Source organism: Gallus gallus, chromosome 6, assembly GCF_016699485.2.
Source record: "Gallus gallus isolate bGalGal1 chromosome 6, bGalGal1.mat.broiler.GRCg7b, whole genome shotgun sequence".
Lineage (NCBI taxonomy): Eukaryota > Metazoa > Chordata > Aves > Galliformes > Phasianidae > Gallus > Gallus gallus.
Window position 1 is genome coordinate 12,473,599 of NC_052537.1, and position 16,260 is coordinate 12,489,858.

The window sequence follows — 16,260 nt, forward strand, 5'->3', positions numbered from 1 at the left end:
CACTGGGGTGGCTTTGGAGGAGGGCGGGCAGGAGGGTGACACCGGGCTGTGACCCCATGGGACCACTGGTGGTGCCCTGCGGATGCCAGGCAGGATTTCCATCCACTGCCATGGAGGCTCTGGAGTCAGGGGAAGGCAATGCATGGTCCCTAATCGAATCACACACCAGCGGCACTCGTAAAGCTCTGCAAAGCAGAAAGGGCTCGGGAGCCACTCAACCACGAATGCCTCCTCCTCCTCCCAGCACCTCCGCTCAGAGCCAGCCTCTGTCTGCATTGCCCACCTGCACACAGGCTTCAGGAGGGGGCTGCAGCCTGCAGCTATTGGGATTGCCTTGGGGGCCGAGAAATCCCCACCACCTCCATTTTTGGCCACCCCAGCCCACCTATGGCCCAATCTGCTGCTGAAATCTGGGTGGATGGCGATGCCCAAGTCTGGATCGCAGCCGAAGGCAGCTTTGTCTCACCAGCTGAGCTCTGGGCCTCTCTGCTTGCTGCCCACCTGGTTTCAACGTTGTTCAATGCTTTAACGCCCCTGTCTTGGCCACACCAAGGCTGGGAGTGCTGGGGCTTGGGCTGACCACAGGCACCGGGTCACTGGGGGAAAAGTAGGGGCGATGGGCAAACACCCAGGAGGAAAAACAGCCCTTTGCCTTAATGATAGTTTGTCATGTCATATTTTGCTACGGTTGCGAAATAGCGGCCGACTAACCATTCATTTGCATTGCTTTAATTCATATTTTGAATACCAGGCAGTGTCTTAAACACCACCAAGTTTAACCCCCACGCTCTCACTGGGTTCTAAAACACACTCCCCACAAAATGCTCGCTCTGCTTCTGAGGGGTCCCTCCACTCAGGAACAGCAATGTCTGATGTTGTGGTGACAGCAGTGGGCACTCCGATCTGTTTCGCTCCTCTTCCAGCACGCTGCCCTTCCCCATACACACAAGCTGAAGGCAGCCGGGCTGATGAGCTGCAGGTGCTGTCCCAGCAGCAGGACTCCCTCTCCATCCCTGCAACCACCACCCTACCCCAGGAACTGAGCAGCTGCCTGCCCTAAAGCCGCCTTTTGGGGTACTCGCACTGTGCCATCCCCAGCACGCTGCGGGGCTCCCCCTGCTGCCAGCACACCCACTCTGCAGACCGGAACGGCGAGCGGGGGGGGGGGTCCAAAAGGGCTGCGAGGAGGCAGTGCGGGGCTGAGGCCGGGCGCAGCTCATCGCACGCTCCGCCCGTGACCACGCCCCGTGTGACAACGCCCCTTCCACGTGGCTCCGCCTCCCTCCCCGCCCCGCCGCCGCGGGCAGCCCGGCAGTGTGGCGAGGCGGGCGGGCAGCAGCGCTCTGCTCCGCTGGGCTCCGCGCTCCGCCATGCCGCCGGCCCGCCGCCTCCTGCTGCCCTTCTTCCTCCTCCTCCTGCTGCCGCTGCATCTTCGCTGGGCGCTGGCCGCCGCAGGTACGGGGCTGAGGGGCTTGGAGGCTGCGGGGAGAAGTTGTTTTTTGGAGGGGGGAGGGACGTCCCTTTGGCTGTGCTGGCAAAAGTTCGCAGCCGTTTGGCTGCGCTCAGCGCCGCGGCTTCGTGGCTGCGGGTTTCGGTTCGTGTTTCCTATGGAGCGCTGTGGGGTGGGGGGCGCCGGACCCCCGTAGCTGCATCCCGAGTAGGGAGCGGGGCGGCTGCCGCGCTCCCACCAGGCGATTCTGTTTTATTCTGCTATGTTATTCCGTCATCTTGTTCCGTTTCATCCTGTTTTTCCCTCGCTATCCACAAAAACCAAACCAGTCCCATCCCTGTCCGTGACACGGCGGGCTGTCGCGTCCCCCCGGGTCGGACGGGCAGTCCTTCAGGCTGGGTTTGATGTTGCTTTCTCTCCAACCCGGCTGTTGGTGGCCGGGGAGCTCAGCGATCTTCTCTTGTTTTTATTATCGTTATATTTTTATTTTTCCTCTCTGGCTTTTCAAAGTTTCCTGCGCACAGCCCAATCTTGTGATTGAGATGCACTTGAAATGCTGCCCTTCCGTCGGCAGTCCCTGCGCAGACAACAAACAGGCGTCGCTCCTGCTGCCCTCTCTCGTTTGCACTCCTCTGATCCAGCTCAGCCTCCACTATATTTATATACATGAATGTGTGCGTGTATATATATATATCTATATATATTTCTATATATACATCCTGCCCTCCCTTCAGCTCACTAACACCTCTGGAGGTTGGTGGCTCCAGAAGGCTGTAGCTGTAGGTATGGTCACAGTCTGGGTTCAACCTTGGGAGGAGAGGGGCTGAGTGTGCCTGTCCCGTGTGCAGGGCTTGGAAGGAAGGAAGGAGGGAAAAACAGGTTGAGCCTGCCCGGGTGAGCTGTCTGGGGGCATGTTGTGGGGATACAAGTGCATCGTAGGGTTTTGGATGGGATGGATGCTGCAGATGGTGATGCTGGGATGGGTGCTGATGGTCCCCTGGGCATAGCTTTTCTGTGCTGGTACCTGGAGAACATACTGGGCGGGGGGAAGGCAGCTGGTGGCGTGTGTATGGTCCCCGCCATCCCTAAGAGCTGAGATTCCTGCATTGGCACAGTGGGCAGGTGTTGGGGGACTGCCTGAGGACCTCTGCTCGGCTCCAGGCCTGGGGTGCAAAGGAGCTCCTGCAGTGTTGTCTCCTTGTCCCTTGGCTTCTCTGTTACGGAGGCTCCTTCCCTTCACCCCATTCCTTTGGATTTGTAGTTTGAGAGCCGAATTCCTGTCCTTGCTCAGTGCCTGCCACCTTTATGGGGACACTCAAATTGCTCATGGGGCCCATTGGATCCCATCGGCCCCGGTCTCTGCTTTGCCTCCTCGTGTTTTGCTGTCATTTGCCTTGTGCAAGGCATCCTGCTTGTGAGCCAGCTGACAGCCCCTGCACCACGGGCGCTGGGCAGTGTGCATCCTGAGGTGTCGTGTGGGGTGCTTCCCCCAAACAAGAGCTTTTACCCATACAGCACCGTGAGAGTTGGGAGCCAGTGGCATCAGGGTGATGCGTCTCCTCACATCCAGCTAGAAAAACTAAGTGTGAGCTGCAGCAGGGATGCATCGGTGCTGGGAAATGCACAGCGTGCAGAGAGAACCCCCCAAAAGTTGCTCCAGTGTCGCACCCACCTCTAAAGGAATGCCCTTGGTGAGAGAAGCTGAAGGCAGCACCCTCCCAAATCCAAATCTCGCCTGAAGGGCGCTTAGCACGGCTCGAACTGGGCTGTTTGGAGCGCGGCTGTGCTGCTGCTGTGCATCGACATCGCACCGCCGAGGTGCTGCCGTGCCGTGCCGTGCCGTGCCGTGCCGGGTGCGAGCGGGCCGAGCCGCGGCTCCGCGCTGTGCCGGGCCCTGACTCACGGCGCAGGAATGCGTCGGGCTGGCGGCCCCGGAGCCGCTCCTCGGCTGCGCTCATCCCAACCCGGAGGCTGAGCTGGGGCCGCGGGGGAGTATGGCCCCCCGGCTGTTGGTTTATGCTTCTTTGGTTTTAAATCTGGGGGTGCCTTTGGGAAGGGCAGCTCCCCGCCTCCCCCTCTTTCTTCAGCCCGAGCTCTTTGGGTGCCGGAAACCCCCTTCCCAGAGAGCAGAGCCCTTCCCCGAGCCCGGAGGTGCGGGATTTGGGGCTGCCTCAAACGCTTCCTTGGGATTTGTGCGGATAAAGGGTTGCTGAGGAGGAGGAGCGCGAGCCTCCGACGGATGGGGCTGGGATAATCCCCCCGGCATTTGGCAAGTGAATGTTTTGAGCCAGTTCGCTTCTGTTGTGCTTTGCCCGTTTTAAGGCAAGACTGTGATGTTATTTATTTAGTTATTTTCCTGCCCTGGAGATGGAGGACAGAGAGTTGAGACACTTATTAAAGAGTAATGTACCCAGTTATGCAAGAAGCAGAAGTGCAGTGAGGTAGTGAAGGGACCCAGAGGCGTTCCCCCATCCTCTGCGTGAAGCAGAGCACTGGGGCAGCAGCTCTGGGAGGTGCTGTGGCTCCTGCTGTGGTGCAAAGAATGGGAACTGCCCCAGTTTTCAGGCTGGGAGGGAGAGGGAAAGGGGCTTGGCTGCCCTCCCGCCTGCAAGCGTCCTCCTAATCCCTACCAAACTCCCCTTCACCTGGACACAAAGTCAACTCCCAGCATCTCCTGTGCTAGCAGGGGTCCCTCTGGTGTGGCTACCCCTCCTCACCCCATTCCCCTTCTTCCCAAGCCCAAAGCCGAGGGATTGTTTCCCCTGGATAAAGCATGGAAAATCCCATTTAGTGACATTGAATGTGTGTTAAACCTGCGTTGGGCTGCCTCTGTGGGGCAGCGACCACCACGAAGGAGAGGCAAGGACCCTGAGGGTTTCCAATGGGCTTTGGGTAGTGACTTTGGCCTTTATGGGGGATGAAGAGACCAAATACACTTGCATTGGGGGTACCCGGGTGGGTGTCCTGGGCTGGGGTGTGCATGCTCCCAGCGGGTGCTGTGGGTGGTGATGAAAGGGCTGCATGGCGTGGGAGCTTTCCTAGGGCAGGAGGTGGGAGCCGGCAGCTCCTCGGGACAGGTTTAAAGAGGGGAAGGGCCACGCCTGGGCTGCATTTGGGTGTTGCGTGGCCTCCAGCAGCGATGCTTTTCCAGGTTCGCTGACGTGAGCATATCCACCCCACAGCCTCTGTCCCATCCGTAACAGCACAGCCCTTCTCCGGGGCCAAGCAGCCCCAGGGTGCCTCCTGCAGCTGTGCTCAATGCTGTTTTCTCCCTTCCCCACGTGTAACCTGGGAGAGAAACGCATTCAAACGTAGTTATGGAGTAGCAATCCCCTATGGAGACCTGCTCCTGGATGCTGCCGCGTTGCTCCTGTGCTGGAGTATTGCTGGGGAACTTTCTCCTTTTTGAGCAAAGCAGGCTGGAAAGCCTTTTGTTTTGCTTCGTGCTTGGAGGATTCCTGAGCACTGAGGGCTGTGCTCAGTGCTGTGATGGCCTCAGGACACAGCACCAGGCTTAGGGTGTCTCAGCTGTGCCCTCCACCCCTCCCTGGGCACTGGGTGGCCGTGTTGCAACCTGCACAGAGTCGCTTCAGAAAACAACTGAGGGCAGCGGTCGCAATGGATGTGTATACAGAGGTGCAGATTTCAGGCCCTAGCATTTATACAACAGCATAAAAAAGCCCTCAGCTGGCTCAGCCCAAAGCTGGAAAAGCGAGCTCCGAAGCTGGAAGCAGGGCTGGGCTGCTTCGCTCTGAGCGGTGACTAACAGGGGTTTTTCAAACAAACGCTGGGATAAACTGGTTATGCAAAGCGGGGGGGAATCGGGCAGGTTCCTCGGAGTCTGCAGCAAAAGCAGCGAGAGCGGGGCGTGCTGGGGCCGGTACTGCCTGCTGGGGAATCCCACGCGTGGCCACACGGATCCGGGGGCCGGTGGTCGGGCTTTGAGAAACGTCAGCGATCCCCTAAAATTGTTGGAATATGTGCTGTTTTTGCAAGCGAGCCACTTGCCCCCAGCACCCACCCTTGGAGCATCCTCTGGGTGATGCCCATGGGACTGACTGCTCTGCTTGTCCCTGCTGGCACAGGGCTTGGGAGCGAGGCGGATTTTTGGGGAAGGGCTCAGGCTGGGGAGAGCCTACAGGGGAGAATGCAAAACATATGTTTCTGCGAGGGTCAAATTGCACGCCTAAAAGCAGCAGGGAACAAAAGGAGTTGGCGTCACACAGCTCAGGTCCTACAGTCCAGTTGGGTGCGAGAAGGCGTGGGGAGGGACCCAGAGAACCCCTGGATGGACTGCTGGGAACTAGCAGTGCTGGAGCTCAGAGGGAGATCCTCGAGCTTGCACTGCTTTCATGGCTCTGCACGTTGCTGGGAGTGGAGGAAGGAAGTTTGAGGGTCCGGCTGCCCCCTCCACATCTCAGTGGGAGTAAAATGGACCACCTCGGCAGCTCCCAACTGAAATCCTATGGAAAAAAATCACCTAAGCTCCCGCTGGGTCTCTGCCTTGCCAAGGGCTGCTTGCTGTGAGAGCTGGGCAGTGGAAGCGCCAATCTTAGCAGGGAAATTGCAACTCCAAATCCTCTGCTTTGCTGGAAATATCAAGGTTTTGACCAAAAGGCTTTAATTTCCATCATGCTTTGCTACCAGAACTCAGCCTCCTCCAACGCCGGCTCTGGGAACTCCCTGAAAGTACCCTTAGGAAGGATCTAAACCGAGGGGGCAAGCAGCGAACCCTTTTGGCTGGGGGGGGCTCTCCCTTTCCGTGCACTGAAGGCACGGAGACAACCCCTGGCGCTCTTCGGAGCTGTGTGCAACCTGTCAGCTTGGGAGCCATCTGCTCAACCCCTGGGGACCACCATGCAGGATGGGATGGCAGCGGGGAGCCGGTGCTCCAACCCCAACAAATGGGCACAGCATCCCCATGTCCCAAGCTCCTATGCCCAAGATAGCAAAAAAACGAACCCCAAGTGTTTGTTTTTCTCTCTGTCTGGGTTGTTTTTGTTGGTTTTTTGTTCTTTGGGGGATGGAGGGGGGGCAGAATTCTTTTTTTAGCCTCATTTCCTCAAGGAATCCAGATTTTTTGGTGTTGTTTGTGTCTGCAGCCCTCCCCCGCTTCAGCTCCCAAGTAGACGTCTCGCAATTAAGTGCTGCCTGATTAGGAAATTAGCACTGAAGTTTTTATCCAGGCGAGCTGGTCGGCCCGTGAAGGGAGAAGGATCTATTAATATCCCACTGAAAAATGAAATATAAACTGGCAGCATCACACTCGCCACCTACACTGGGGACCACAAACAGTGCGTGGGAGTGAGCATTTTGTTCTGGGAATCTATAGGAAAGCAGCTTGCATTCTGCTGCCGTGGGACCACGTGGGGTTGGCTTGTTTATGAATACAGGTGCCGCAATAGCTGTGGCCATTATGCACTGTCATGCGGAGCGGAGAGCTGGTAGGTAGTTTGGGAAAGCTGCGAGCAAGGTGAGGAGCTGAAGGATGGCTCGGGGTCATGGCAGAGGTTGTGCGTTGGCTGGTAGCCTGTAATTATTGCAAAAGGAAATGGTCCTTTGCTAATGAACGCTAAGTGGATCCGCAGCAGTGAGCCTCTGTGTGGCCAAGGAAAAGACGGGAGGAAAGGGAAAGATGAGCTTCCTATCGCGTGTGTGTGGGGTGGGAGATGCTCTGTGGTGAGGCCATACGGTGTGCTGGGGTGGGCTTGCTTAGTGCTAAGGAAAAGTCACAGAACCGTAAGGCTGGAAAAGCCCTCTCAGCTCACCCAGCCCACCCCCGCTGCCCACGTCCCTCAGTGCCACATCTCCACTGCTCTGCAGCACCTCCAGAGATGGAGACTCCCCCACCTCCCTGGACAGCCTGTGCCACTGCATTATTGCTCCTTTGGAGGAGAAATGTGTTCTAATATCCTATCTGAACCTCCTTGTCGCAACACATGGCACCTGGGAACTGCGTGGTCTTGAGGCCGTGGGATGAAGAGCATCCTCTTCCTCTTCTCAGAAGGGTAATCAGAATGAGACCTGGGATTTGGGAAAGCAAAACTTGCATTCCTCCAGCTTATTCTGGAGAAAAAGCATACAGGAAGACGGCATCGCTTCTAGCTCAAAATATATGTATAAATCTATTTTGGGGCTGCTGAGAATGCGGCTTCCCCTCGTGATGCTTCACAGCTGAGATCACTCCTGGCTGCACTGACCCGTGCTGGAGGTTTTGGTCACAGCCCGGTGGTGAGCTCACACTCCTTGTTTGTGCAGGCAGGGAGGGAAAAGCTCAATAATCTGGGATGGAAAAGTTAAACGAAGCGATGGAGAAGTACTGGTGAAGAGAAGACTTTGGTGTTTTGTTTTGGTTTAAGTCTTCACCCAGCGCTGCTGTGCTGTACCCGGTTTGGGCAGGGGCTGCATTTCCACACCCGTAGAATGAGAAACCCAGAGTGTTTCTGACAGAACACCAGTGAAAACTGGGCAGGGTTGTTCTTCTCTTCAGGAGGAGGTATTGGTCCTTGTTTGTGTAGTAACTGAATTCCTCCAGTGCTTATTTTGAAAGAAATGCAGTCATTTGGCAGTGGCGTTTGGGGAGAGGTGTGAGGGGTGGGGATGCAGAGCTTGGAAAGCCAGTTGTCATCTTTGGGGCGCTGGGGTGTCCCCAGACTGGCACTTCTGGAGCAGCCCTTGTCCCAGATGCTAGCACTGGGGTGCAGCCCCTTACGTGGTGGGGGCTTGTGCCATCCATGTGCCCTCACTGGGAGGGAGACGCGCAGGGCACTGAGTGGCTCTGGATGCTGAGCATCCCCAGGAGCATTCTGGTGTTCATTAATCAAAGTGCTTCTGGCTCCCCTTTCAAGCTGTAATAACCAGAGCTGAGAGAGTCAATCCATATCTATTTAAAGCACTTCGATAAATAAAGATACTAAATAAAATCACGGCGGCCCTCTGCTCTCTCCCTGCTCCGCGTTCTTCTGGATGCATCTTTAAGAGCAGGGATGGCCGCGGTCGGTCCCTTTGGTGTGCCCAGCACCAACCTCTGGTGCGGGGTGTCTACCGGGGGACAGCTGGGGTGCGCGGAGCCCCGATGGGGAGGGCACTGCGTAGGAGTGTGGGAGCACCCAGAGGAGGAGCAGGGAGGCGAGGAGCCGGCTCTGCCACCTGCGTGACGCTCGTGGGAGCCGCGGGCTGTTAGCTCTCTCGTTTTCCCTTCCCAAAGACGAGAGCAGAGGAGCGCTGGGGGAAGGATAGAACCCGAAAGCCCCCGGCGGTTTGTTTTGAGGACAGCGTGTTTGCTTTCACAGCGTGCCGGAGGGGATTGCGCTGCTACTGTCAGCAAATAAATAAAATAAGAGCTTTGTTTGAAACGAAGCCCTTTCTTCTGCCGTCTAATTAGGCGAGCTGGTACCTGCAGTGGCACTACCCGGCACCAACCGCACTGTTTGGGGCGTCGACGGCTTCTGAGCTCCGGCAGCCCCTCGCCGTGTGCTTTAAATCCCTCTCTCCTGGCAGTATGCGCAGCCCTCGGGGCTTGGGGGTGGGGATGGGGGGGCGGTGGCGCGGCCCGCTTCGCGTGGATGCGGCTGGGCTTCCCGTGCGGCCGTCCCGTCGGGGCGCGTAGCGCAAAGGGGGGGGGGGGGGGGGGGTCCTTCTTTCCCCTTCCCCCTCTCCCTCCCTCCCGTCCCAGAGCTGTCGCAGGAGCAGCCCCCAACCCGCATTCCTCGAGATAAGGATCCTGTCTGGCGCCGGGGTTTCAAATGCTCTCCTGATTATCAGCAGGCGCCGGGGGAGCCCCGGGCACAGATAAAGAGGGGCGGAAGGGAGAGGAGCTCCTGCAGCCCCGTCCCGCTGCTCCCCTGCCCCACCGCGCCGAGGGAAACCAAGAACGTTGAAAGGGTGTTGGTTTTTCTTCATTCTTCTTTTTTTTTTTTTCTTTCGTTTTTATTATGATTTTCTCCTCCTGACCGGCTTTACCAGAACGTCCAGCTCCGGCAGCTCCAGCCGCAGCTGAAATGAAAGGCAGTGGAGGGGCACGGCCCCCAGCCCCGGGGCTGGGCAGAGTGCACCCGGGGCCCTCGCTCTGCATTCTGCATCCAAATCCTGCGGAAGGCAGGGCCAGAAGGGTCTGAACTCTTCTCTTGGCTGTTGTTCCCCTGCACCACGCCTGTTCATCCCGAAGAAGCACAGAGCATGGGGGTTGCCACCTCTGCTCCATGCAGGGGCATGTGGGACTTCACGAATCTTGGCATTGCTGTGACCCCTTGTGCATTGCACACCTTGACATCGTATGTCCCCTTGTGCGTTGCACACCTTGGTATTGCGTGTGACCCCTTGTGCACTGTGCACTTTGGCATTGCGTGTCCCCTTATGCGTTGCATACTTTGGCATTGCATCTCACCCCTTTCACTGCACATCTTGGCACTGCATGTCTCCCCATGCATTGCATACCAGGGCATTGCATGTCGTCCTGTCCATTGCACCGACTGACGTAGCATGCTCCCCACCAGCCCTCGTACTGCTCATCTTTAGAACTGGGGGGCAGAGGAAGGCACCCTGGTGTGCATGGTGCTGATGGCTGGAATGCTGCTGGAGCCAAGAGGCATCTCCCTGCAGCACTAATGCTCACGCTGAAGCAGCTGCTGGCCTCCTGCTCCCTTGCTAGGGAGCAGGGCTGGGTGAGACCTCACCACTGGGTGCCCTACAGCACATCGGTGTGATTGCTCTCAAGTTTTCTGCATCAATTAGTTGATGCTTTTCCTTGGGGTGAGCGTGAAAAAGAAATGACTGCCACCACGAAAATAAATAAGTAAATAGAGGTGTTTCTTGGTTTTAGAACAGAGAGAGAAAGCGAGGCGGGGGGGGGGAAAGCGGAGGGAACTGAGAGGCAATCGTTTTTTATGGCTTCCTGGAACCACCGGGATGTGGGCAGGACGGCAGCAGGAGCAGATAGTCGGGTGATGGGCTGCCAGCTCCCATCTCGCCCTTTCAGGCCATAAATACAGAGGCACCACTTGGAAGCAGAGAGCTCGTTAAGCTGTCGGCGCTCCCACAGCCGGGTTGTAAACGGGGCTCTGGGCTGGGGCGTGGGCACCGAGCCCTATGGGGCTGTGGGGTCCCATTTGTTGGAGCCCCATTGATACAGAGAGCAGCACGGGCACCATGAGTTTGGTGCACCTCAATGATGGCCTTCATGTTGGCAATCGCCAAAGTGGTTGCAAAGGGAGGGAGGAAAAGTGTGAGGTGCCAAGGCCCCATGGGACCATCCGGCCCTTCCATGGGATTGTGTCTGTGGGTTTTGTCCAGTCCTACCCCAGAGTCCACAGGACCCTCCCCGCTTCCTTTGGAGAGATGATCCCATTGTGCATGGAGGCACGGGCTTGAACCCTTCCTAAGTGTAAGAGCTTTGGTACAATGGAGGTAGGGAAGAAACAGATTGAGTCATTGCATTGTTCTTTGTAATCAGCTTTGCCTTCCATTAACTTCCTCCAACCCACCCCCAAAGCTGCACTGAGGCACTTGCTAAGAGAAGTGGGGAAGCTAGTGCTGGGCTTCAAGATATGGGGCTGCAGCTGGGGAATGAATGGGCTCTTCCCTTTAATTGCCCCTGGGTACCCTGCTGCGAGGCCTGGGTGGAGAGGGATGGGAACAGAGGGTGGTAGGAAACAGAAATAAGAGAATAACTTCAGCTCTGGGTGTTCTGCAGTGCTCTGGGCATCCTGCACCTGGGCATTCTGCAACGCTTGGGGTGCCCTGTAGTGCTCAAAGCTCCACTATGGGGCATCTCACAATACTCAAGGTGTCCTACAGTGCTCAGGGCATCCTGTATTGGGACATCTTGCAATGCTCAGTGTGACCTGCAATACTCAAAGGCCCACAGTGGGGCATCTTGCAACACTCAGGGCATCCTGCAATGCTCAGTGTTCTGCTGTGTTCAGGGCATCCTGCACGGGGGCGTCCTGCACTGCGGCATTGTGCAATGCTTGGGACATCTTGCAGTGCTGTTGCCCCCAGGAGTGTCCTTTTGGGGCAGGGGAGCAGGGCTGGGCACGGTGCTGGCTGGCAGTATGTGTGCAGGTACCACGCTGGAGCTCGGCGTGCGGGGCAGCCAGGCCAGATGTTTCCCAGATGTTATACTCACTTCCTGTCTGGCTCCTCTGCGTTCGGCTTTTTATGTACTTGTTTGTTTTGGACTACAAACAAAATAAAAAGGGTTTTTATAACCCCACTCCCAGGAGGCTGCGAGTTCAGGATGTAATCTGCAGGCTATTCACTATTGTCTGGCCACGTCTCCCTGCCCCCTGCACTGTCCCTGGGCACCCATTGCTTTGTTACGGTGACTTTTTCCCACATGACGTCTTCTCTCAAGGGATGTTTTCCTTCTTGCCCCCCTCTGGTGCTCAGGGTGGGAATATCCCCGGCTGCTTTGGGCTGGAGGCGGGAGGAGGAGGAAGTCTCATGGCTTTTTGGCTCAGTGTCACTGATCTCCATGAGCTGTGCTGCTGCTGAGGACGGGAAACTCGTTGCACCAGTGGTGCCTGTCCCAGTGGCTCTGGAGGGGCAGCACCTGTGCACGTGTGGCTGTTCCTGGTCTCACTTCATTTTTTCTCTCTGCCTCTGTGGGGTGAAGCCCCTTTTCCTCTTTCCCTCTCTTAATTGCCTGTTAAATAATTTAAATATTTAGGACGAAAGGGCTGCAATTACCCATTAATTTGCATTAGTAATTTATATATCAGGCTGGATGGACAAGCTGCCGCCCTAATGGGTCCCCCTGGCCAGCAGGAGCTTTCCTGGAATGGGAGTGATGCTTCCCACCAACTGCCCTGTTTATAGGGCACTCTGAGAGCCCCCCAAGAACCAAACTTCAAAGCCTGGCAGGCAGTAAATGGTATGGGAGGTGCGGAGCTCCTCAGGAGTAATGTGCTTGCTGTTTGTGTGCTGTGCAGCACTTTTTGTGCAATTAGCTGCTGGGGCTGCAGAGCCGGGTGCAATTCCTGTGCTGTAGCACTGGGCAGCACTGCATGGTGCATGGGTGGGGTTAACCAGGCCCAGGTTAGACCCGTGGGGCTTCCTGAGGGTTTCTGAGGCTAAGCCCCTCAGCTGAGGCAGCCTGGGGACGCTGGGTGGCCGGAGCTTATCCCCAAGGCTGCAGTAAAGCTGCTTGGAGTGGGGGGTCGTGGGCATCTCCCTGTGCTTTGCGTCTGCAACGTCCCCCTGCAGTGCATTACAGCAACAGCACCTGCCCTTCATCCCCTCCATCATTCCATCCCTTCCGTCCCAACTCTGGCTCCACGCTCCCAATTAGCACCAAGCAGGGCCATGTGTGAGCACATTGCTGGGATCCCACTGCTGCTGGCACCCCGTGCCCAGTGTGATGATTTATTGGTGCTGACAGCGAGTTGGAGCCAGGTGCCACCAAGGTGCCTGCAGTCACCTGCAGCAGTGCCACACTTAGAGCAATTAGCACAAATCATAGAATCATTAAGGCTGGAAAAGACCACTAAGGTCATCTAGTCCAGCCATCAGCACATCACCACCGTGATGGAAATGCTCCTGCATGGGGACTGAGAGCAGAAAGGGATGAGGTCAGGGGGTACAGTGTTTCAAGTTTGGTTTTCCCCTTTTTTCCATGCACGGAGCATCTCTCTCAGGCCCCTTTGGGGTCACCTCTGTTGGGGGCTGTGGGAGCTGGGAGCAGGTTGGGTCGCAGCAGGGGGCAGGACAAAGGGAGGAAAGGGGAACGCGGCACTGTGGGAACAGGGAGAAGAAAAGGTGGAAGGGCAGTGAGGGCCGGCTTTGTGCGGAAAGCTTCCACAAGTGAGTCAGGGATGAGAAAACAGTCAAAAGGTGGAAATTGGCAGCGGTGAGAAAGGAAGAAAAGAGCTGCGCTGGCTCTGGGTCCCGTGGCTCTGAGCACCCCAGTGGTTTTGTCCCAAATGTCAATAGCTTTTTCCTTGCCAACATCAGGGATTATTTCATTTTTTTTTTCTTCAATCTTTTTCTATCCCTGTCTCTCCCTCCCCCTTTTTCCCTTCTGTTTGTCCCGTATTATCACAGCCAAATGAGAAGGGAGGGAAAGGGCAGAGAAAGAACAGCAGAGCAATATTCCCATCCTCCACTTATGCTTTTCTTGATCATAGCAACAAATCTGAAAGATTAAGGGCAACTTTAAAGACCATTTAATAAAGTGCTCTTCGCCAGCCGCCGCTGCGATGCTGCTCCTCCGGGTGAATTTCTAGTTAATTTGGGGCACTCATCCAGTCTTTTTTTCCCTTTCTTTTTAGCATCAGGTGTTATGTTTTTCCCACCAGCAGCCTGGCATGGAGGGAGCAGCCTTCCAGGATGCTGCTTTGGCTTCCCAAGGCTTTGGGGAGGGCTTGTGCTGGCCCCCCTTCCCATCTCGGTGTCAGGATGCTCCATACCTATGGGATGGATGCTGGTCTTCCCCAGGAGGAACACCCCATCCCAGGTGTTGCCACTGGCATTGGGAAACTGCTCTCCCAAAAAGGAGACCCACATGTGTGTAGTTCCAAGGAGGGATTTGGATAGTGATAGGACAAGGGGGAATGGTTTTAAACTTAGACAGGGGAGGTTTAGGTTAGATATTAGGGGGAAGTTTTTCACACAGAGGGTGGTGACACACTGGAACAGGTTGCCCAAGGAGGCTGTGGATGCCCCATCCCTGGAGGCATTCAAGGCCAGGCTGGATGTGGCTCTGGGCAGCCTGGTCTGGTGGTTGGCGACCCTGCACATAAGCAGGGGGGTTGAAACTAGATGATCATTGTGGTCCTTTTCAACCCAGGCCATTCTATGGTTCTATGATTTCATTCTGTGTTGATTTAGCTCAACTTGAACAACATTTTGATTCTTTTGGGCCAACAGTGGCAGTAAGTCCCTGTTTGCTCCCTGTTTTCTCTCCCCCTCTCTTTTCTTGCAGAAGTTATTGTTCTTTTCCCACCAGGAGCGCAGTGCGTGCCATCCGTGTGAACACCCGGCGCGTTGCTGCATTGTCTGCTGCTGGCGTTCTTCCTTTTAGGAGCCAAAGCAAATAAATGAAGTCCGCGTAATTATTATATCCATTAAAAATAGCGCCGCGGCTCGGTAAACAGAACAAGCGATACAAGGGGAACGCAACAATGGAATTAAAATAGCACAAAGAGTGGTGCCTGGGCCCGTAATGAGAACCAGAGCTAGATGGAATCTTGCGATAGTTTTCAAACATCGCCGCTTCCCTGAAGGAAACACATAAAGCAGCACAAAGGCACCGAGCACAATAGCATAGAACGGGGATTTGCTCCGTAATTCCTCCTCCTGTTCTCCTTTGCTTGGGTAGAGTGGGGCAGAGCGAGGCACGTGGCTGTATGGTGAGAAATGAGCCGGTCTGGGCCGTGGGGGACCTCCTTGGCACGCTCCTCCTGCGATTATCACGATCAGAAAGATAAACAGAAGCGTGGCGGCTCTGTAAATGCTCGAGCTCAGTGTGTTGTGAGCACCGTGGTGCTGCTGCTCCCAGCTCAGGGCTCGGGGCAGCACCTTCGCCATCTGGGTGCCTGCAGACCCTCAGTGGGGGCTGTGGGGTGTGGAGCTTTAGCAGCATGGGATGACGCCCTGCGCCAAAATGTGGCAGAGGGATTTTGCAACAAGAAAGAATGGTTTAGGGTTGGAGAAGTGTGGGTTTTTTTTGCATGCAAAACACCCCGGCTCTTCCGTCCCACCCATTTCTCAGCACAGACTTTGCTTTCTCTGTTTTCCCTTCCCCTCCCAGCCCCTGTGTAATAAAGGTGCATGGTGCGGGCGTCCGTCTGCAAGCTTTTAATTTTGCTGGGAGAGGAATCTGCTTATTTTCTCCAAGGGTGTAATTAGGGCTGGCTGGGAGCACCCCCTCATTACCGTGCGCTCTCTAATTACAACATTTGCCTGCTGTGGGGAGCCGGATGGTCTGGGGAGCTGCCGAAATGTCCCTGCCACCCTGTCCCCTGCCCTGGGGCCGTGGCCACAGTGCAAGAGCTGGGAGCATGGAGGTGGTGGAGTCACCTGGAGGTGTTACTGAGCTGGGGAGATGTGGCACTGGCTCAGTGGGCAGGTGGGATTGGGCCGGATGAGCTGAGAGAGTTTTTCCAACCTTGTGATTCTGTGGTTCTATCCCAATGAGGAAGAAGTTAATGTGCTGCACTGATGAGTTAACGAGCTTGCAGCTTTGCATCAGCAGATTGCAAGCTCAGGAAGGCAGCAGGTCCCTTGTGGGACATGGTGGCAGCTTGCTGTGTCCCCTGGCTCTCTTGCCTGCACTCATGCTGGTTTGCATCAGCCCCGATGGGGATCTGGTGCTCAGCTTGGGCTGGGGCACCTGCAGCCATGGTCCACGTTTTGTTCTTGGGGCATTCTGAGTGATGGAGCAGCTGCTTAAGTGCAGTGGGAGGGTAATGCCTGGGGGCCTCATAATGTTCCTATCAACCGGGCACCTGATTCTCTGGCACTTAATCCCTGTGCCGTGTCCCTGCCTCCTGTGGGCAGCCCAGGGTGATGGGCACCAGGTTTTGCTGCCACTAATGCTCCTGTAATCTCACAAATATTTGCAAGGATAACAGTTGCAGGAGGGAGGATTTTAGCACTGTCCTGCGGAGGTGTGCCTGAGCTGGGCAAGTGCTTTTTGATCTCTTCATACCCTGCGCTGTGCATTTGGGGTAATGGGGAGGGGTCTGATGTGGAGTGCTGCGGTTCACTGAGTGGGATGCTGCTGTTGCCCCGGTCATCGATCTTCTCTCCAGCTGACTGTGCTGGCTGCAAACATCTGCAGGGGACTCCCTGGGGAGCAGATGCTGCGG

General features: G+C 56.1%; 1 protein-coding gene across 2 annotated transcripts in view; it reads left to right on the top strand.

Moving 5' to 3' along the window:
• Positions 1 to 1,301: 1,301 nt before the first annotated feature.
• The window catches only part of UNC5B (unc-5 netrin receptor B), a 30,890-nt gene continuing 15,931 nt past the window's right edge, over positions 1,302 to 16,260 (top strand). For both annotated transcript variants that reach the window (NM_001031225.3, XM_025151567.3), the window contains exon 1: positions 1,302 to 1,455. In NM_001031225.3, the coding sequence (NP_001026396.2) occupies positions 1,371 to 1,455 (85 nt within the window). In that variant the 5' untranslated portion in view covers positions 1,302 to 1,370. The remainder of the gene's footprint in view (positions 1,456 to 16,260) is intronic.